The sequence below is a fragment of the Podarcis filfolensis genome (assembly GCF_964270895.1).
Source record: "Podarcis filfolensis genome assembly, chromosome: 1".
Lineage (NCBI taxonomy): Eukaryota > Metazoa > Chordata > Lepidosauria > Squamata > Lacertidae > Podarcis > Podarcis filfolensis.
Genome location: NC_139604.1, coordinates 79,460,194 through 79,475,677, shown reverse-complemented (window position 1 = coordinate 79,475,677; position 15,484 = coordinate 79,460,194). Strand labels below are relative to the sequence as shown.

General features: G+C 43.8%; 1 protein-coding gene across 8 annotated transcripts in view; it reads right to left on the bottom strand.

Annotated features, from left to right (window-relative positions):
* LOC310757641 (uncharacterized protein) overlaps positions 1 to 15,484 on the bottom strand; it is a 109,102-nt gene that overhangs the window by 58,467 nt on the left and 35,151 nt on the right. For 4 of the 8 annotated variants that reach the window (XM_083603110.1, XM_083603109.1, XM_083603105.1 and 1 more), the window contains exons 1-2: positions 12,702 to 12,942; positions 1,426 to 1,505 (exon numbers count right to left, since the gene is read on the bottom strand). In XM_083603110.1, coding sequence (XP_083459236.1) covers positions 1,426 to 1,505; positions 12,702 to 12,725 — 104 coding nt within the window. In that variant the 5' untranslated portion in view covers positions 12,726 to 12,942. Of the gene's footprint in view, positions 1 to 1,425; positions 1,506 to 12,701; positions 13,152 to 15,484 lie in introns of those variants that run through there. The other 4 variants (XM_083603108.1, XM_083603112.1, XM_083603106.1 and 1 more) reach the window with 4 other exon arrangements.

Here is a 15,484-nt window from a genome sequence, read left to right as displayed (position 1 = left end):
CATCTCTTTGTCACATTGTATCATGACCAAATTCTCAATGAGGATTAACTTGTTCCATAAAGCAGGAGTGGGGAACTTTTCTTCAGCCTGTGTTCCCTCACAGGCAATCTTCTGGCAGCCACATACCAATGGCCATTCTCCATTCTCCATCCAGGCAATCAAGCAGTATTATCACAGTTCAAAACCATATTGTAGGCTGACTAAATCACTAGGGAAGGGTACAGAGCAGGGCCAGTGAAGGGTGTGGCCTGGGGAGGGGCCTGGGAAGTGTCGCCAGGGCAAAATCCCTCTGCAAATTTTCTGTGCAGCTGATAAAATTTGGCTCAGAGAGTAAGATCAGATTTTCACAAGGCATGGCCACAGAGCAACGAGAAAAGCTCTTGGAGCCGGGGGAATAAATCAGTACATGAAACAATCAATATATGGGTCCACCGAAAGTGAGGATGAGCCATAGGCATAAATACTTAATGGAGTGCCTCACCCATCATCAATCTTTCCTTGGTTTTCCACAGCTAGATAAGATTAATTGTGTAGTAACATGGGAGAGGGCCTAGTCTGCGATGGCGCCCTGTTTGTGGAATGCCTTCCCTCTCAATATATAGCTGGCCCCTTCTTGAGTTTCAGCACCAGCTGAAGGCAGGCTTGCTCAGACATTTGTGTGGGTTAAGTATCGTTATACCTGCTGGTGTTGACTTGTTACCTGCTTTTGTTTTAGGGTATAATTGTATTGACTTTTATTGTTTGGGTTTTTTAATGTGCTTTATTGTACCATTCCCTGGATTAACTTGTGATCACATTTTCAAAGAAATACAGAGTGGGAGATGGAAGTGTGTTCAGGGGAGGGAGTGTAGAGACCTCAGACTTTTGTATGTCTGGAATGTAGGCTATTGTATAAAGGGTCACATCCGTCGCTCTGCTCACTTTTAACTCTGGCCCCACTGACCTGGAGCTTTTGCCTGATATGTGGCCCTCAGAAAGTTGCCCATCAAGGAACGGCGCCCTCAGACTGAAAAAAGTTTGCCCCACAATGCCCTCCAGTGAAGCCCACTGTCTTGTGTTTGCCGTTAGTGGCCCATTCGGTGTCCAGTATTTGCTCCAGCTTTCCCATCTGATTCACACCTTGGTACAGTAATTGTAACCAGCAGCCTGGCTCATGGGAATTGACAAAGATGGTAACGGAGAAAGAGTAAAAGTAGTGGCACAAAGAAAGTGCAAATCACCTCGATGGCTGACACTGATGAGCAATGGCCTTCTAGAGGGAGATAGTCTGCAATAATTGGATCCCACTTGTGTGTGAGGCAGAAAGGTCTTGATGGGAGCAAGGGAAATCAATGAAACAAGATAAAGGTAGAACGAGGGTGGGGGGATCCTGTACATTTGGCACTAGTGAAACATCTCTCCATTTTCCCATGTCTTATAACTTACTTTTCATTATCTTTAGTGTGGGTAGAAGTGAATCTTTGTTCCTCGTTGTAAAAACCGGCTGGCTTCATCTTTGTTGCCTGCTGAAAGAAATAAAGCAAACAGTCTTCTCACCAGGCAGCCACAAACAGTCCTCCAGATTTTCTCCAGCAAAACTTCCTCCCCCCCCCCCAAATGAGGCTTGTGAATGAGAACAACAAGGAAGGACAACCATCTATTCTGCATTTCTCGGATGTTTCCTTTCCACTAGTTATTTCAGTCTACTGTGGATCTTCTCCAGTCATTTTCAGCCCTCTTGGACCAAAATTTGCCCCCCTAAAAATATGAGTTAAGTTGCAAGAGCATGAGGCTCTTAATCTCAGGGCCCTGGGTTTGAGCCCCACATGGGGCAAAAGATTACTGCATTGCAGGAAGTTGGACAAGATGACCCTTGTGGTCCCTTCCATTGATTCTATGAAACTCTTAAACCAGCAGGATGCAAAATATTGGTTTTAAATGTAAGGACCTAAGAAGAGCCCTGCTCCATCAGACCAATGATGCATCTAATTCAGCATCCTGTTCTCACATTGGACAACCAGATGCCTGTGGGAAACCTTGAGAAAGGACCTAAGCACAAGAGCGCTCTCCCTTGTGGTTTCCAACAACTGGTGTTCAGAAGAATGCTGCCTCTGACTGTGGAGGCAGAGCATAGCCCTCATTTCCTCATAATCCTCTTCTAAAGCCATCCAAGTTTGTGGCCACCACCGTCTCCTGAGGGTGAGAGCTCCACCCTTTAACTATGCCCTGTGTGAAATGTCCCTGTCCCTGACTAATAATTTCAGGAATGTTTGGGGACTTTTCTCCTTCAGTTTGCAGAGAATACACAACTTAAGGTCAGCGGAGTTATAGCTTAGTTAAATCTACTGAGAAATAGTAGTTCCCCGATGGACGAATAAGGCAACAAAATAAGGTTCTCTGTGATGGTCCCATGAGGAGCTACACTCAGGGCAGTATCCAATTAAAACAGGTACACTACTGCAATGACTTTTGGCTGCACAATGTAACTTCCCTGCCCTCTTCTCTCCCTGCATGCCGACTAAATCTGCTTCAGAGGAAACCTAGAGCAGCTTTAGGGGTCACACTGTGGTGGGGAGAGGATAGGATGGGGAAGCTACATTGGCCAACAAAAAGTCACTGTGCTAGTATAACTGTTAGTTGGATACCATTCTCTGTTTGGTGGGTCTGAGGATGCACTTGCTTGTCTTCGATCACGCTACCCTACCCTTATGAAATGAAAAGTCATGCTTTCTCCTACTAAGCAAAATTCATGAACCAAGCTTTTGTGGCCTTGGTACATTTCAGCTGTTGACGGGCACAATCAAAACTTAGAGCATTTTTTTTCCTGGTCAGTATTCCATTTCTCAATCATAGCCCATGTGGATCATGATGATACTTTGCCTTGGGAACATCATGTCTCCATCTCTGTCTTCTATCTGCTTTGTAAGATGGTATCCTTGCTCCCCAGGATTGGTCTGATATATGTATTTAGATTTCTTTCCTGCCACAGGAGCACAGATAATGGTTACCATTATCTCATTTGATTTTCTCAAAAAGACTAAGGGCTGCCTAAATGGAAAGTACTTCTGTGCAGAAAATGGCATGCCTCTTATGTGTATAATGTATAGGAGTGGACAAACAGTCTTGATCGGGTCCATGTTCCCTGCACATCTTTAGTCTCATCTTACATGTGACAATCTATAAGTGGATTGCATGTCATTTCCTGTACAGAACTGTCTTTCTATCAGCTGTTAGAGATTGGTTAGGTTGATACGGGGACTCAGAAGTATACATTCAGAACAATTATGTGGTAGAGTCCTTCCTGGAGTGTACAATTCAGACTGAATGTGTGGTTGTGTGTGTGTGAGAGAGAGAGTTGTGATTTTGAACTCTCCCCTATGTAAAAAGTATTCCTACAAGAAGAAAGATAGCACATTGGGTTGTATTCATTGCTCGTTATATGCAGAGTAAACCCTTAGAAATTAATGGGCATGCCTAGCTTAGGTTCATTAATTTCAGTGGGTCTATTCTTAGTATGACTATTGTTAGATGCAACCAAGTGGTTTGTATCAAGCATTGACGTTGTGCAAGCAGAGCAGATTTTTGCTCAGATGTAAAGCAGTAAAAAAATATTAACTACTTCAAGCTGGATATAGTTTTAAACAGAGGCTGCAAACACACTAACCCATTTCTTGCACAAGCATGTAGTTTTTGTTAGGATATTTCCGTTCCACCTTAAAAGGGAGCAGGATGTTTGTATAACAGCCTGCGTAAGTTCCTGTCTCACAGGATGTTTATGCTATATGTTCCTTTCGTTTTCGTCTGTTTTGCCTGAGCAGTCGGAGCAGACGGTCATGATTTCTTTGTTCTGACCAACGCAAAATAAACTGTAAATATGCTGTCCTGCTGTGCAACTTTTGCTGTGTGAATTCTGCTGTTAAGAGTGTGCACTAAGCCAGAGGCTTAGTGTCGCTAAATTGCTGATACTGCGTGACTACGGGAGGTCGATGGATCGTCCGGCACCGAGCTTGGCAGCTCAGATGGATTCTATCTCCCTGGCAGTATCCCAACAACAGGTTTCGGGCCCAGATTCACGGCACTTGCAGGAGAGTAAGACTGCGACAAACTGCTGAGGTATGTGTGGGAAAAGCGAAAGAAGAGGCTTTTCTGTTTGCCGCGGCAGCCTCTTTGATGTCCGGCTGGCCTAATTGGCCTGGGAGCCGAGCCAAGCAGGCCTCAAGATTTATGGGTGCCAAGATAAGGAGTCTCTGAAGTGAAGAAGACTCACGGCTGGCGTTAAGAGGTGGAATGGAGTTTTTCCAAGCCTCTGAAGCTGCTGAGTACCCAAAATTAAATCGGGACAATTATGAGACCTGGGCAAAATGGTGTGAGAGTTTGCTGCGTCAGTTTGGAGTCTGGCAAACTGTCAGTGAAGCCCCTCCAGTTCCTCTGACAGGGAGATGGGAGGCTCAGAATTCGAGAGCCATAGACGTAATAGTCTTGTCCGTCTCACTGGAGGAAATTGCTACGCTAGCTGGCATCACGACTGCAAGTCAGATGTGGAATGCTTTGAAGATAGCCCATCTGCCAGTCAACCCAGCCCAGAGTTTGACTGCATCGGAGGTCCTGGCTGTTTCCCAGAATGCGAGTGAATGCAGGGATGCCGAGGGCACCTGTTGCAAGCTGCAGGGGGAGCTGACTGTGATGTCATCCCAGGCAGCATTCCAGCCTCCAGGGGGAGCCAAGGAGTCGGCAGCTGAGAGCTCTGTTTCCCATGGGAGCCAAGGTCAACTTTGCAGAGGCCGGAAGGCCAGAAGTAAACAAAGGAAAAAGCCTGCAGATGGCCCGAAGCAGAAGGGGGGTGAAAGGCCCACGCCAGTGGAAAACGAGGCTTTGTTTGCTGGCACAGCTTCACCAAAGGCTAAAGGCACGTCTGATGGCCAGGAGCAGGGGGGCAAGTTGCAAAAGCCCACGCCAGTGGAAAACAAGGTTATGTTTGCTGGCACAGCTCCACCAAAGGCTAAAGGCACGTCTGATGGCCAGGAGCAGGGGGGCAAGCTGCAAAAGCCCACGCCAGTGGAAAACAAGGTTTTGTTTGCTGGCACTGCTTCACCGAAAGCCAAAGGCAGGTTTATTGTGGATTCAGGATGCACGCGACATATCACCAAAGACCGCCATCTGTTCATCTCCTTCACACCTCAAGATGGAGAGATCCACCTGGCTGATGGAAGGACTTTGCAAGCTGCAGGAGTTGGGACTGTGAAACTTGCAAGTCTGCATACTACCATCAGAGATGTACTTTTTGTTCCAAGAGCTGCGGACAATTTGCTTAGTGTCCCACAGCTCAATGGGCGTGGTTTTGAAATTACATTCAAGAGGACTGTCTGTGTCATCAGAAAAGGCAAAGAGGACTTTTTGCATGCAAAGTTGTTGGATGGTTTGTTCTGTCTAACTTATGATGACAATGCTGTTGTATCTAATGCTGATTCTTGTTGTGTTGCACAAACTAACAAGGTTCTTCATGCAGGATGCATTCACGATGCACATAGAAGATTTTGTCACCTCTCTTGGCAAGCGCTAGCCAAGATGCCTGAGTTGGTTGAAGGTTTGGACATCAAACCTTGTAAATTTCACATGAAATGTGTATCTTGTGCAGAGAACAAGGTGAAGGTTGCTCCAAAAGGCAAGGAGTCTAGCAGGCAGGCTTCCAAACCCTACCAGCTAGTGCACACAGACCTGGTTGGTCCACTTGCGCCCTCTTTGGGAGGAGCAAGGTACTTCATGGTTCTAATTGATTCTTTTTCCAGGTACATTCATGTGTTTGTGCTCGAGCAGAAATCGCAAGCATTTCCTAGGTTCAAGGCATTCTGTGCTTGGTTGGAGAATGCTCATGGTAAACGTATTGGCTGTCTGTTTACTGATCGGGGCGGGGAGTTCACTTCTCAGCAGTTTGAAGCTTTCCTGACTGAGAAGGGAATCCAGCATGACTTGTCAACGCCTAGATCGCCATGGATGAATGGGCTTGCGGAGAGAGCAAATCAAACGTTGCTGCAAGGAATAAAAACCTTGTTGCATGATGCCAACCTCCCTGAGAAGTTTTGGGGGGAGGCTCTCTCGAATTTTGTTTACACTTTTAATCGCAGACTGTCATCACCTATTGGCTGCACTCCCTATGAGAAAATGTTTGGTAAGAAACCTAACACCAAGCACTTGAGAATCTTTGGTTCTGACATGTGGGTACACACCCCACAAAGCAACAAGCTTGGGAAGCGTGGGGCACATGGTTTGTTCATGGGGTACGATAAAGGTGCATACAGAGTATGGATGACTAACTCAAAATCCATAAAGTTCACAAGGAGTGTTGAGTACAATCCTAAGTGGGGGGAAAATGTGGGAATTTTCCAGAGTTACCCAGAGGAGGATGAAGGTGATGTGAAGAAAGCAGATCATGCTGAGAAAGCTGAGGAAACTGAGGATGATGATGATGATCAGAGTTCGGATTCCAGTTCAGTGGGCGGCGCTGCTGCTGCTGTCAGTGACAGTGATGACACAGCAGACTACAAGAGCGCAAAGGCCTCAGTCAGACCATCTGATGCGTCTGACAATGAACTGGAAGAACCACTGTTCACCATTGGTCACTTTTCTCCTAAGAAGGAGGAGATGAGTCCAGAAGACTTGCGTCTAGTTCGCAGGTCTGAAAGGGCGACCAAAGGCAAACCTCCAAAGAGATTTGCTGATGAGTTTGCTAAGACGGCAACTGCTGTTCTTAGTAGCTCAGAGAAGGTGTGGGAACCTTCAAGCTTCAAAGAGGTCCAGGAGTTAACCTCTAAAGATGCTGAGCCTTGGCTTAATGCCATGAAGGCTGAAGTTGATTCCTTGAACAGGAACCAAACTTGGGAACTGGTACCGGTAGTCCCAGGGATGAGACTGGTTGGCAGCAAATGGGTCTTCAAGGCCAAGACAGACCAGAATGGCAAGGTTGTCAGACACAAAGCCAGATTGGTTGCCAGAGGTTTTTCACAGGTACCAGGGCAGGATTACCACGAGACCTACTCACCCACGGTCAAATATGAGAGCATTCGGCTGATGCTCAAGATCGCTGCGGAGGAGAAACTGCATGTTTCCCATCATGACATAAATACAGCTTTTTTGTACGGGATTTTGGGGGAGGAGCTATACATGCTTCCACCTGACGGGATGCAGATACAGAAGGGAATGGTCTGTAAACTGCGGAAATCCTTATATGGTCTCAAGCAGAGTGCCAGGTGTTGGAATACAAAACTCACTGAAACGTTGCTTTCTCTAGGTTTTCACCAGGGCAAAGCTGATCCGTGTGTATTTGTCAAGGAGGAGGGGCAAAACAAACTGTATTGTTTATGTTTTGTTGATGATCTTCTGATGTTTTGGAAGAATCAGGCTTTCTACCAAAGCACCCTAGCTCAGCTGAAGGAGCACTTTGACATGAAGGATCTTGGTGAGGTATCCAACTATCTTTCTCTGCAGGTGGAGAGGGACCAAGCAGGTAATTTTCTGGTACACCAAACACAGAAAATTGCTGATGTATTAACCAGGTTGAATTTGGTTGATGCAAACCCAGCAGACACACCGATGGTGACAGGTTACCAGGTAGACAGTACTGCTGAAGCGTTTTCTGACACAACGCTGTACAGATGCATTCTAGGCAAGTTGAATTTCATTGCAAGATGTTCAAGACCTGACATTGCTGTAAGCACTAACCTGCTTAGCAGACATGCTAACAATCCTACTGTTCAGGATTGGAAAGCTCTGAAGCGCATAGCCCGGTATTTGAAAGGGACTATGCACTACAGGCTGAGGTTCACCAGTCAGAAGACTGGAGGTCTTGAAATCTTTGCAGATGCAAGTTTTGGAAGTGACACCACGGATGGTACAAGCACTTCTGGAGTATGCTACATGTACAACCACTGCCTGTTTGACTGGTTGTGCAAAAAGCAGACGACAGTAACCTAAGTTCCTGTGAAGCAGAACTCAATGCTCTGTCATTTTCACTCATGGATTGTGAATGGTTGATGCAACTGTTTAAGGACATTGGGGTTTCTGTGAAATGTCCTATACAAGTGTATCAAGACAATAGATCTTGTTTGGCTTTGCTGAACTCGGAGAGTTGCAAGCAAAGGACCAAGTACTTGCAGATTAAGCTACATCGTGCAAGAGAGTGTATTCAGAAAGGACTCATTCACGTGTCCTACATGCCAGGAAATGAAATTCCTGCTGATCTGTTGTCTAAGGTTGTTAACAGAGAACAACTTAAGGTTTACGCACAAAGGTTGCAATTGGGTTGAACCACAGGTACTACAGGTTACACGGAAAGGGGGAGGATGTTAGGATATTTCCGTTCCACCTTAAAAGGGAGCAGGATGTTTGTATAACAGCCTGCGTAAGTTCCTGTCTCACAGGATGTTTATGCTATATGTTCCTTTCGTTTTCGTCTGTTTTGCCTGAGCAGTCGGAGCAGACGGTCATGATTTCTTTGTTCTGACCAACGCAAAATAAACTGTAAATATGCTGTCCTGCTGTGCAACTTTTGCTGTGTGAATTCTGCTGTTAAGAGTGTGCACTAAGCCAGAGGCTTAGTGTCGCTAAATTGCTGATACTGCGTGACTACGGGAGGTCGATGGATCGTCCGGCACCGAGCTTGGGGGGCTCAGATGGACATTATCTCCCTGGCAGTATCCCAACAGTTTTCTCCTGCTTTGGAGGGTAGGACTCGAGGCAATGGCTTCAAGTTACAAGAAAGGAGATTCCGACTAAACATTCGGAAAACCTTTCTGACAGTTAGAGTTGTGGGAAACAGACTCCCACAAGAGGCGGTGGACTCTCCTTCTTTGGAGGTTTTTAAGCAGAGGTTGGATGGCCAGCTGTCATGGATGCTTTAGCTGAGATTCCTGCATTGCAGGGGTTAGACTAGATGACCTGTGGGTCCCTTCCAACTCTAAGATAAATCTGGAACCGTTCATGCTCATCCTTAACATGCTGCTTTTAATCTAGATTGATTCTCCCACCTACTCTCAGCAACCAGAAACATCATAGCCAGACACTGGAGAGACCTGTCAAGAGTAAGCATAGACCAATGGTACCAAATAGTATGGGAAACAGCCCTACTAGGAAAATTAACTGATAAACTGAAACTGACACAGTGACAAATAGAAGACGATACCTTCACCCCGGTATGGCTCCCTTTCATCACATACACAGCCCAACAAGACAACGACAAGAATCCACCAACAGCATATGAATCAATATGGCTAACCTGATTCAAAAACACTCACCCACCCCACTCACAAAGTGAGTTCAACACAGCCAATCACAAACAAGCAACCGCACCCTAGGCCAACCACAATTTCTCTCACCACCAAAGGAACACAAGCGAATAGCAAAGAGAACCTGCACAAATGACGCTGACACAAAAACCCACACATACATTAAGTAAAATAGAAATATTGCCTCCCGACTCCACCCCCATCCACCATGGCCCCCTCCACCTCTTCTCCCCTTTTTTCTTCCTAATGTAACCCTAATGTCTCAACAAATGAAACTGACCTATGGAAAATGTAACTTGAAAAAAGAGACATTGCGCATACCTTTGTAAACCAAGAAAACTTTAATAAAATTTTAAATTTTAAAAAATTAATCTAGATTGATTCTAAATCCTGCTGTCCACAAGGGTGGGTGTAGGTACCTGATATTCATTTGAAAACTCTCATCTTTATTAGGTTTTTCATTCCTTTATCCTCCCTGCATATGCCTCAGGTAAGTGAAGAAGGAAGCAGTGGCTGCAATCTTAGCACATCCCCACTCACAATATCATTAGGCATATGTGGATACATCTCCCCGCATCCCCCGGCCGCTGTTGGGACTGCCTACATCTGTTTTCAACTGGTCACACTGCAGAGTAATACAGAAGCAATCTGCAGTGTGATTTTATTTTCAGAATGAAACCAGTTTCTCAAGAAGCGCTTTTCGGGTGAAAAAGATAGGCAGAAGATCTAGACTGTGTGTGGACTAAATAGAAAAAGCAGGCACTCTGTCTCCCTTGATTCTTTGATCAAATGTGTGTATGTAGCCCAAGGTGTGGAACCTTTGGTTTTCCAGATGTTGCTAGATACTCCACCTGCAACCATCGCTGTCTATTGGCCATGCTTCCTGGTGCTGATGGGAGCTGGAGCCTGAAAGCATCCAGAGGTTATCTACCCCTGCGTAATGGAAAGCTTTCCAAAATCCTCTGGATCATGATTCATCACCTGTTTTACAAAGCAATTAGTGTTATATCTTGCTCTCTTTACTCAGGCGAGGCTCCATAACAGGTTGTCCTTTCCTACTAAGCTTATAAAGAATGACGCATAGCAGCTCTTTCCTTGTAAAGCTGCAGGCGAAAAGAGAGAGCATAGGTTTCCCACATATGAGAGAAAGAGCACTTGGAATGATGTAGTGCGCTGAGTTAACAGATAAAGGAGCTTTGAGGAGCCTTGAAAAGATAGCAGATTTAAAAGAAAGAATTGTTTTTATATGTTGCCTTTCACACTTGAGAGCCCCCAAAGCAGCATCGCTCAGAGTAATGCAATAGATATTGTTGGTGTAATAGCTTGCCACAGCCAGTATATGGCCAACAATAGAACAACAGAATTATAGTGTTCCAAGGGACTTAAAGGGTCATCAAATCCTCTCCTCTGCGCTGGGACAGGATTAATGTCTAAGGCTGCAAGCCTATGCACAATTACCTGGAGTAAGTCCCAATGAACTCAATGGGTTTTACTTCTGAATAAATATGCATAAGAGCAGCAGGCTCAAGGTAAGGATTCTTGTTTTCAGCCAGGATATTTCCTGTACATCAACATTTGCCAGTCGTGATGAGGAGAAGCCTGACTCCCACTTCCCAAATGCCATTTACGCTAGAGTTTTCCTCCCTACAGTGCAGTAAACAAGAAAGTGAAAGGCAATTATTGTGCCAAACCAGTCACTAATTAAGTTGAAGATGCTTGATTTCCCTTTTATGCCTACGACGACAACAAATCAATAATGCCTCAAGTCAAACAGACTGAGTATGAAATTCTATAGCAATACATTTTTTTTCTGCGGGACAGTTACATTAATATTGCAGTTAGATTTGTGTGTGTTTAGGCTTACTTGGGAGTGAGCCCTACTGAACACAGTGGTACTTTTCTGGGTAAATATGAATAGGATTGTGCTGTTTATTTCAAAATGTGCTACTTCAACTTTCTGACAAGATGAATGTTCAAGATGACATGTAAAAAGTCAGATTTGAAACAATGCAATCTGAAATAACAAATATACAGAACAGCAGAAGTAAACATTGGTTAAAATAATGAACAGATCTATTGCATTTGTCATTAGAACAGTTTTTGGTTGGACCCCCCCCCCCAAAGTAAAGTGCTAGCAAGCTGAATGTGGCTAAGGAGCCCCAAATTGGGGTGTCACCACTGGAAAGGCCTTGCTTCTGGCATCCACCTGTAAAAGGAAAAGCCTGGAACAGAGTCTCACATTATGATCTTGGCAGAACAGCAGGTTCGAAAGAGAGAAGGTGATTCTTTAGATACCTGATTTTGGTGCTTTTCTTACTGTCAAAATAATGAATTTCCAATCTCCATCAAGGAATTTTCCACTTTGGGAACAGAAATGTGCATGCTTTTAAAGAGAGTTCATTTGAGGCACATCTTTTACAAAGGGAGCAGTGAGAAAACGGATGCAAATTTGACTCTGCTTTGTGCATTTTGTCGTAATATCTAAGGAGAACTCTTATGTGTCTTTATCAATTCAAAATGCATGCTCTTCAGATGCATCTGTCTACGTGAAAGATGTATTAATTGGATGTTATACCTATTTCTTCATTTAAATATTCTTTAAAGGGATATTTCATTAATCATCTACATTTGTGGATCACTACTTCTGCCAGCTCTGATTCACCTTTTTGGCTCAAGCTGGAGGTAACAGGGTGTCACTTGCATCCATTTACCCTTCAGGCCAGTTTAATACAGTGATCAGCACTAACAGAGCTTCTTCAGGTACCATCTGTTAAGTAGAGGAAGGGGGCTTTGCAAATACATCCCAAACCAAATCCGTGTTTGCAAAAAACAAACAAACAAACAAAAAACCTCTCTTTGCCCATCAGCAGTTGGTGAGGTGATCTTTTTCTTGCACAGGCACACATATGCAAAAGGTAATCAATAACATCTAGGATTTGCTTCAAAAGAGAATAGACAGTATCATCCATCTTAATGAATGTTAACTGAAACTCATCTTGCTTAATTCCCAGCACAAGAAGATCTATAGCTTAACAGCCCCTTAAAGCACTGAGTCTCACCAAAGATAGATCAAGAGAGGGGGAGGGAATTATGTTTCTTTGTTGTTTTAAACAGAACATGGAAAACTTCAGTCCTCTTTTTAAAGCTATGTTGATAAAACTATAAATCTTTAAACTACTATAGAATTTACTGTAGAATTATAGTACAGTAATGGAAACAGAAAAAGCTATTTTACCTGCCAGACCAAAAGAATGATATATAAGAAGAGAAGGAACATGAAAATGCATTCTTCATGGCTGGAAAGGAGAATTCCATCCCATATTCTATACCATTCATTAACAAAGGGAGATTTTTCAATAAGGGGGAAATACAGCAGCAAAGTTATTACTTATGAATCTGACATAATAAGAGAAATCTTATTTTGCTCCTGTGAATCAAGCTTACATTGCAGTCTCTTTTTCCCTCCATTTGAAAAGAGTAGTCAGCTAATCCATGTCGGCTTGAGAATGTTGTAAAAATGCTTATTTTGCTTCCTGTTATTTAATCCATTGGGAAATGACATTGCGTGCTGCCATTGAAAGCTGAGGGAACAAGCTTATTTTAGATATGAGTGGAAATGCCACTCAGAAAGAAAATGTCATTTGTGCTAATTGCAGCTTGAAGTACACCCATGAGTAAAGGGCACACACACCTTCTGGCTTCACAACAGCTTTGTCCACTCCTTAAAAAGGGCCCTCCTGATGGTGTGTGGTTTAAAACCCCACCTGCCACATAAAACCCAACATTGCTTTGTGTTTCTGTGATGCAGGTAACTTAAGCCTCCATGACAACTTTTATCTCCAGGCAATATTTCCTGCATAAGTGTTTGCCTAACCAGATTTAATTCAATTGCCAAACACAGAAGAATGACACACTGATCCTCTGGAGTGCTGGATATTTGATTATGAGTTTCCATCTTTCTCCTCCTCCTTCTGGTGGCAGTTGTATCTGTAAAACAGAGAGTTCAAACAAAATACTTCTCTGTCATCACCAGACTTCTCCACAGGAAAGCAACACAAAATATAAAGATATTTTCAAATCACAGAACTAGGCTGCTGTGGGAACTTCACAATCTGATTTTGTGATATTGGAAATACTTCTAAAGGATTTTGAAGTGCCTAGCAAAATAACAATCTTGGAATTCTTTAAGATGGGGGGTGTGTGTGCATGGGACAAAAGCTTCCAAGGGTCACATGCAAAGAATGGGCAGGCCCAGAGACAAAAATGGACATGGGTAATGAATGTAAATTCACCTTCGTACAGTAGGCTAGTTTCTATGCAAACCCGTCTCTTTCAAGGCACGTACAGTGGTACCTCTGGTTAAGTACTTAATTCATTCCGGAGGTCCATTCTTAACCTGAAACTGTTCTTAACCTGAAGCACCACTTTAGCTAATGGGGCCTCCTGCTGCTGCCATTCTCATCCTGAAGCAAAGTTCTTAACCTGAGGTACTATTTCTGGGTTAGCAGAGTCTGTAACCTGAAGCGTATGTAACCTGAAGCGTATGTAACCCGAGGTACCACTGTAAAATGCACAGAGCTCCAGAGCACATTCCAGGCATGTGAAAACACTCAAGGAGGGTGCAAAGCAGACCAGGGAGGGGTGTGGCCTGAGGAGAGTTCTGACTGCTGGACAGAGAGGCCTGGAGGGTGACATTTCTCCTCCAGGCCTGAATTTCCCCATTACCTGATTTAGATACAAGTTCTAGCTTTATTAGACATTTTGTGAGGATCAGAGCTGGACAACAACTTTCTGCTGCTTTAGGTGAAAGACAAGATGGCGCCCTTGTCCAGAAGCTGACTGGATAAGCTTGATGTTAGCCAGAGGACGGCATCATCCATCGTCATACCTGACAGCAGCAAGCTTACTTAGGTGTTGCACTGCAGGGTCCGTGGCACACAGCCCTGTCCACCAGAGCCTCCCACTGCTCCCTAACCCCCAGCATGTGCTGTCTGAATTGCTTCACCCTGCCTAAAGGAAACACTGACCCTGGCCAGGATCTGATATGGGGAATCCTTCTCTTTATCAGTAGTAAACAGAAGAATGGTCGATATTTGGTGGTGGTTGTTAAATAAACTTTTATACCAAAACACTGAACATTGGTTCATATTTAATGCAGTTACTCTTCAAATCTTCTTCCCAGAATCCACTGACAAATATATACTTAATAACCATTTTCTCCTGCAAAGTTGCCAAGACTGTTTAATACAGTAAGTGGCTTGAAGCTTGCAGTCGTGGGTTATTTTGCAAGTTATCTATTCAGCAACTTCTCTTGCTTAAATTCACAAACTACATTATAAACTATTTGGAGTTTTAAAAATGTGTTTCAAGGCTTTTTAAGAGACCTAAGAAAAGAATTGCCTCCAGGAGGCAGCTGCTGTTGAATCCAACTCAACCGTGGCTTTGACTGAGCAGAAAGTGTCTATGCTTCTATAAGTTAGGGCAACTGATTTTCACCAGCACCACACACACAAACACACACATTGCTGCTCTGCACAGCATGCCCCATTCTGTTCCAGAGGCTTCCCAGCCCTCAGGAGCACATTCACAAAAAATATATGAAAGTAGTCCAAAGTCCTAAAAGTAAAACAGATCCACCATGAATCATTAAAAATAATTTAAAATGTATTTGTAACTGCTTCCTAAAATAATTTGAAACACTTACATAGGTCCTCAATTCCCATGTAGATTAAATAGCTAAAATATTAACTCATTTCTTTGTTTACATTTAACTTACTTCGCCTTTATTGTTTATTTCATCTTCTGACCTGACAGTACATAGCTTACATTAACAGACTGTAATCTATTATATTCTCAGGCTGAACAATCCTAAACCCCAGTCCATGCTTCTGTCCTAAGCTCTTGTTCTTCCTCTTTAGGCATAGAGATATGCATATACTTGAGATGGCTCACATGCATTTTCTGAAACATTTCCCTAAGTGGATATTCTTTAATCACACGGTGTAGTGTATGAATGGCACCTTGTGCATGTTTTGAAAGTGAAGATGAATGCACATTAAGGGTACTAGAAAACTGGCAATAGTGGATGCCTATTGAGGAGCATACGTCTCCACCACTGGCTTGCAGCTGGTTTTCAACAGTTGTGCAAATGTTTTGTTCTTGTAGTGGAGAAGGTACTATGAATGGTTATCTGGCACAATCATGCAATCAGAGACCAGCAGACTCTA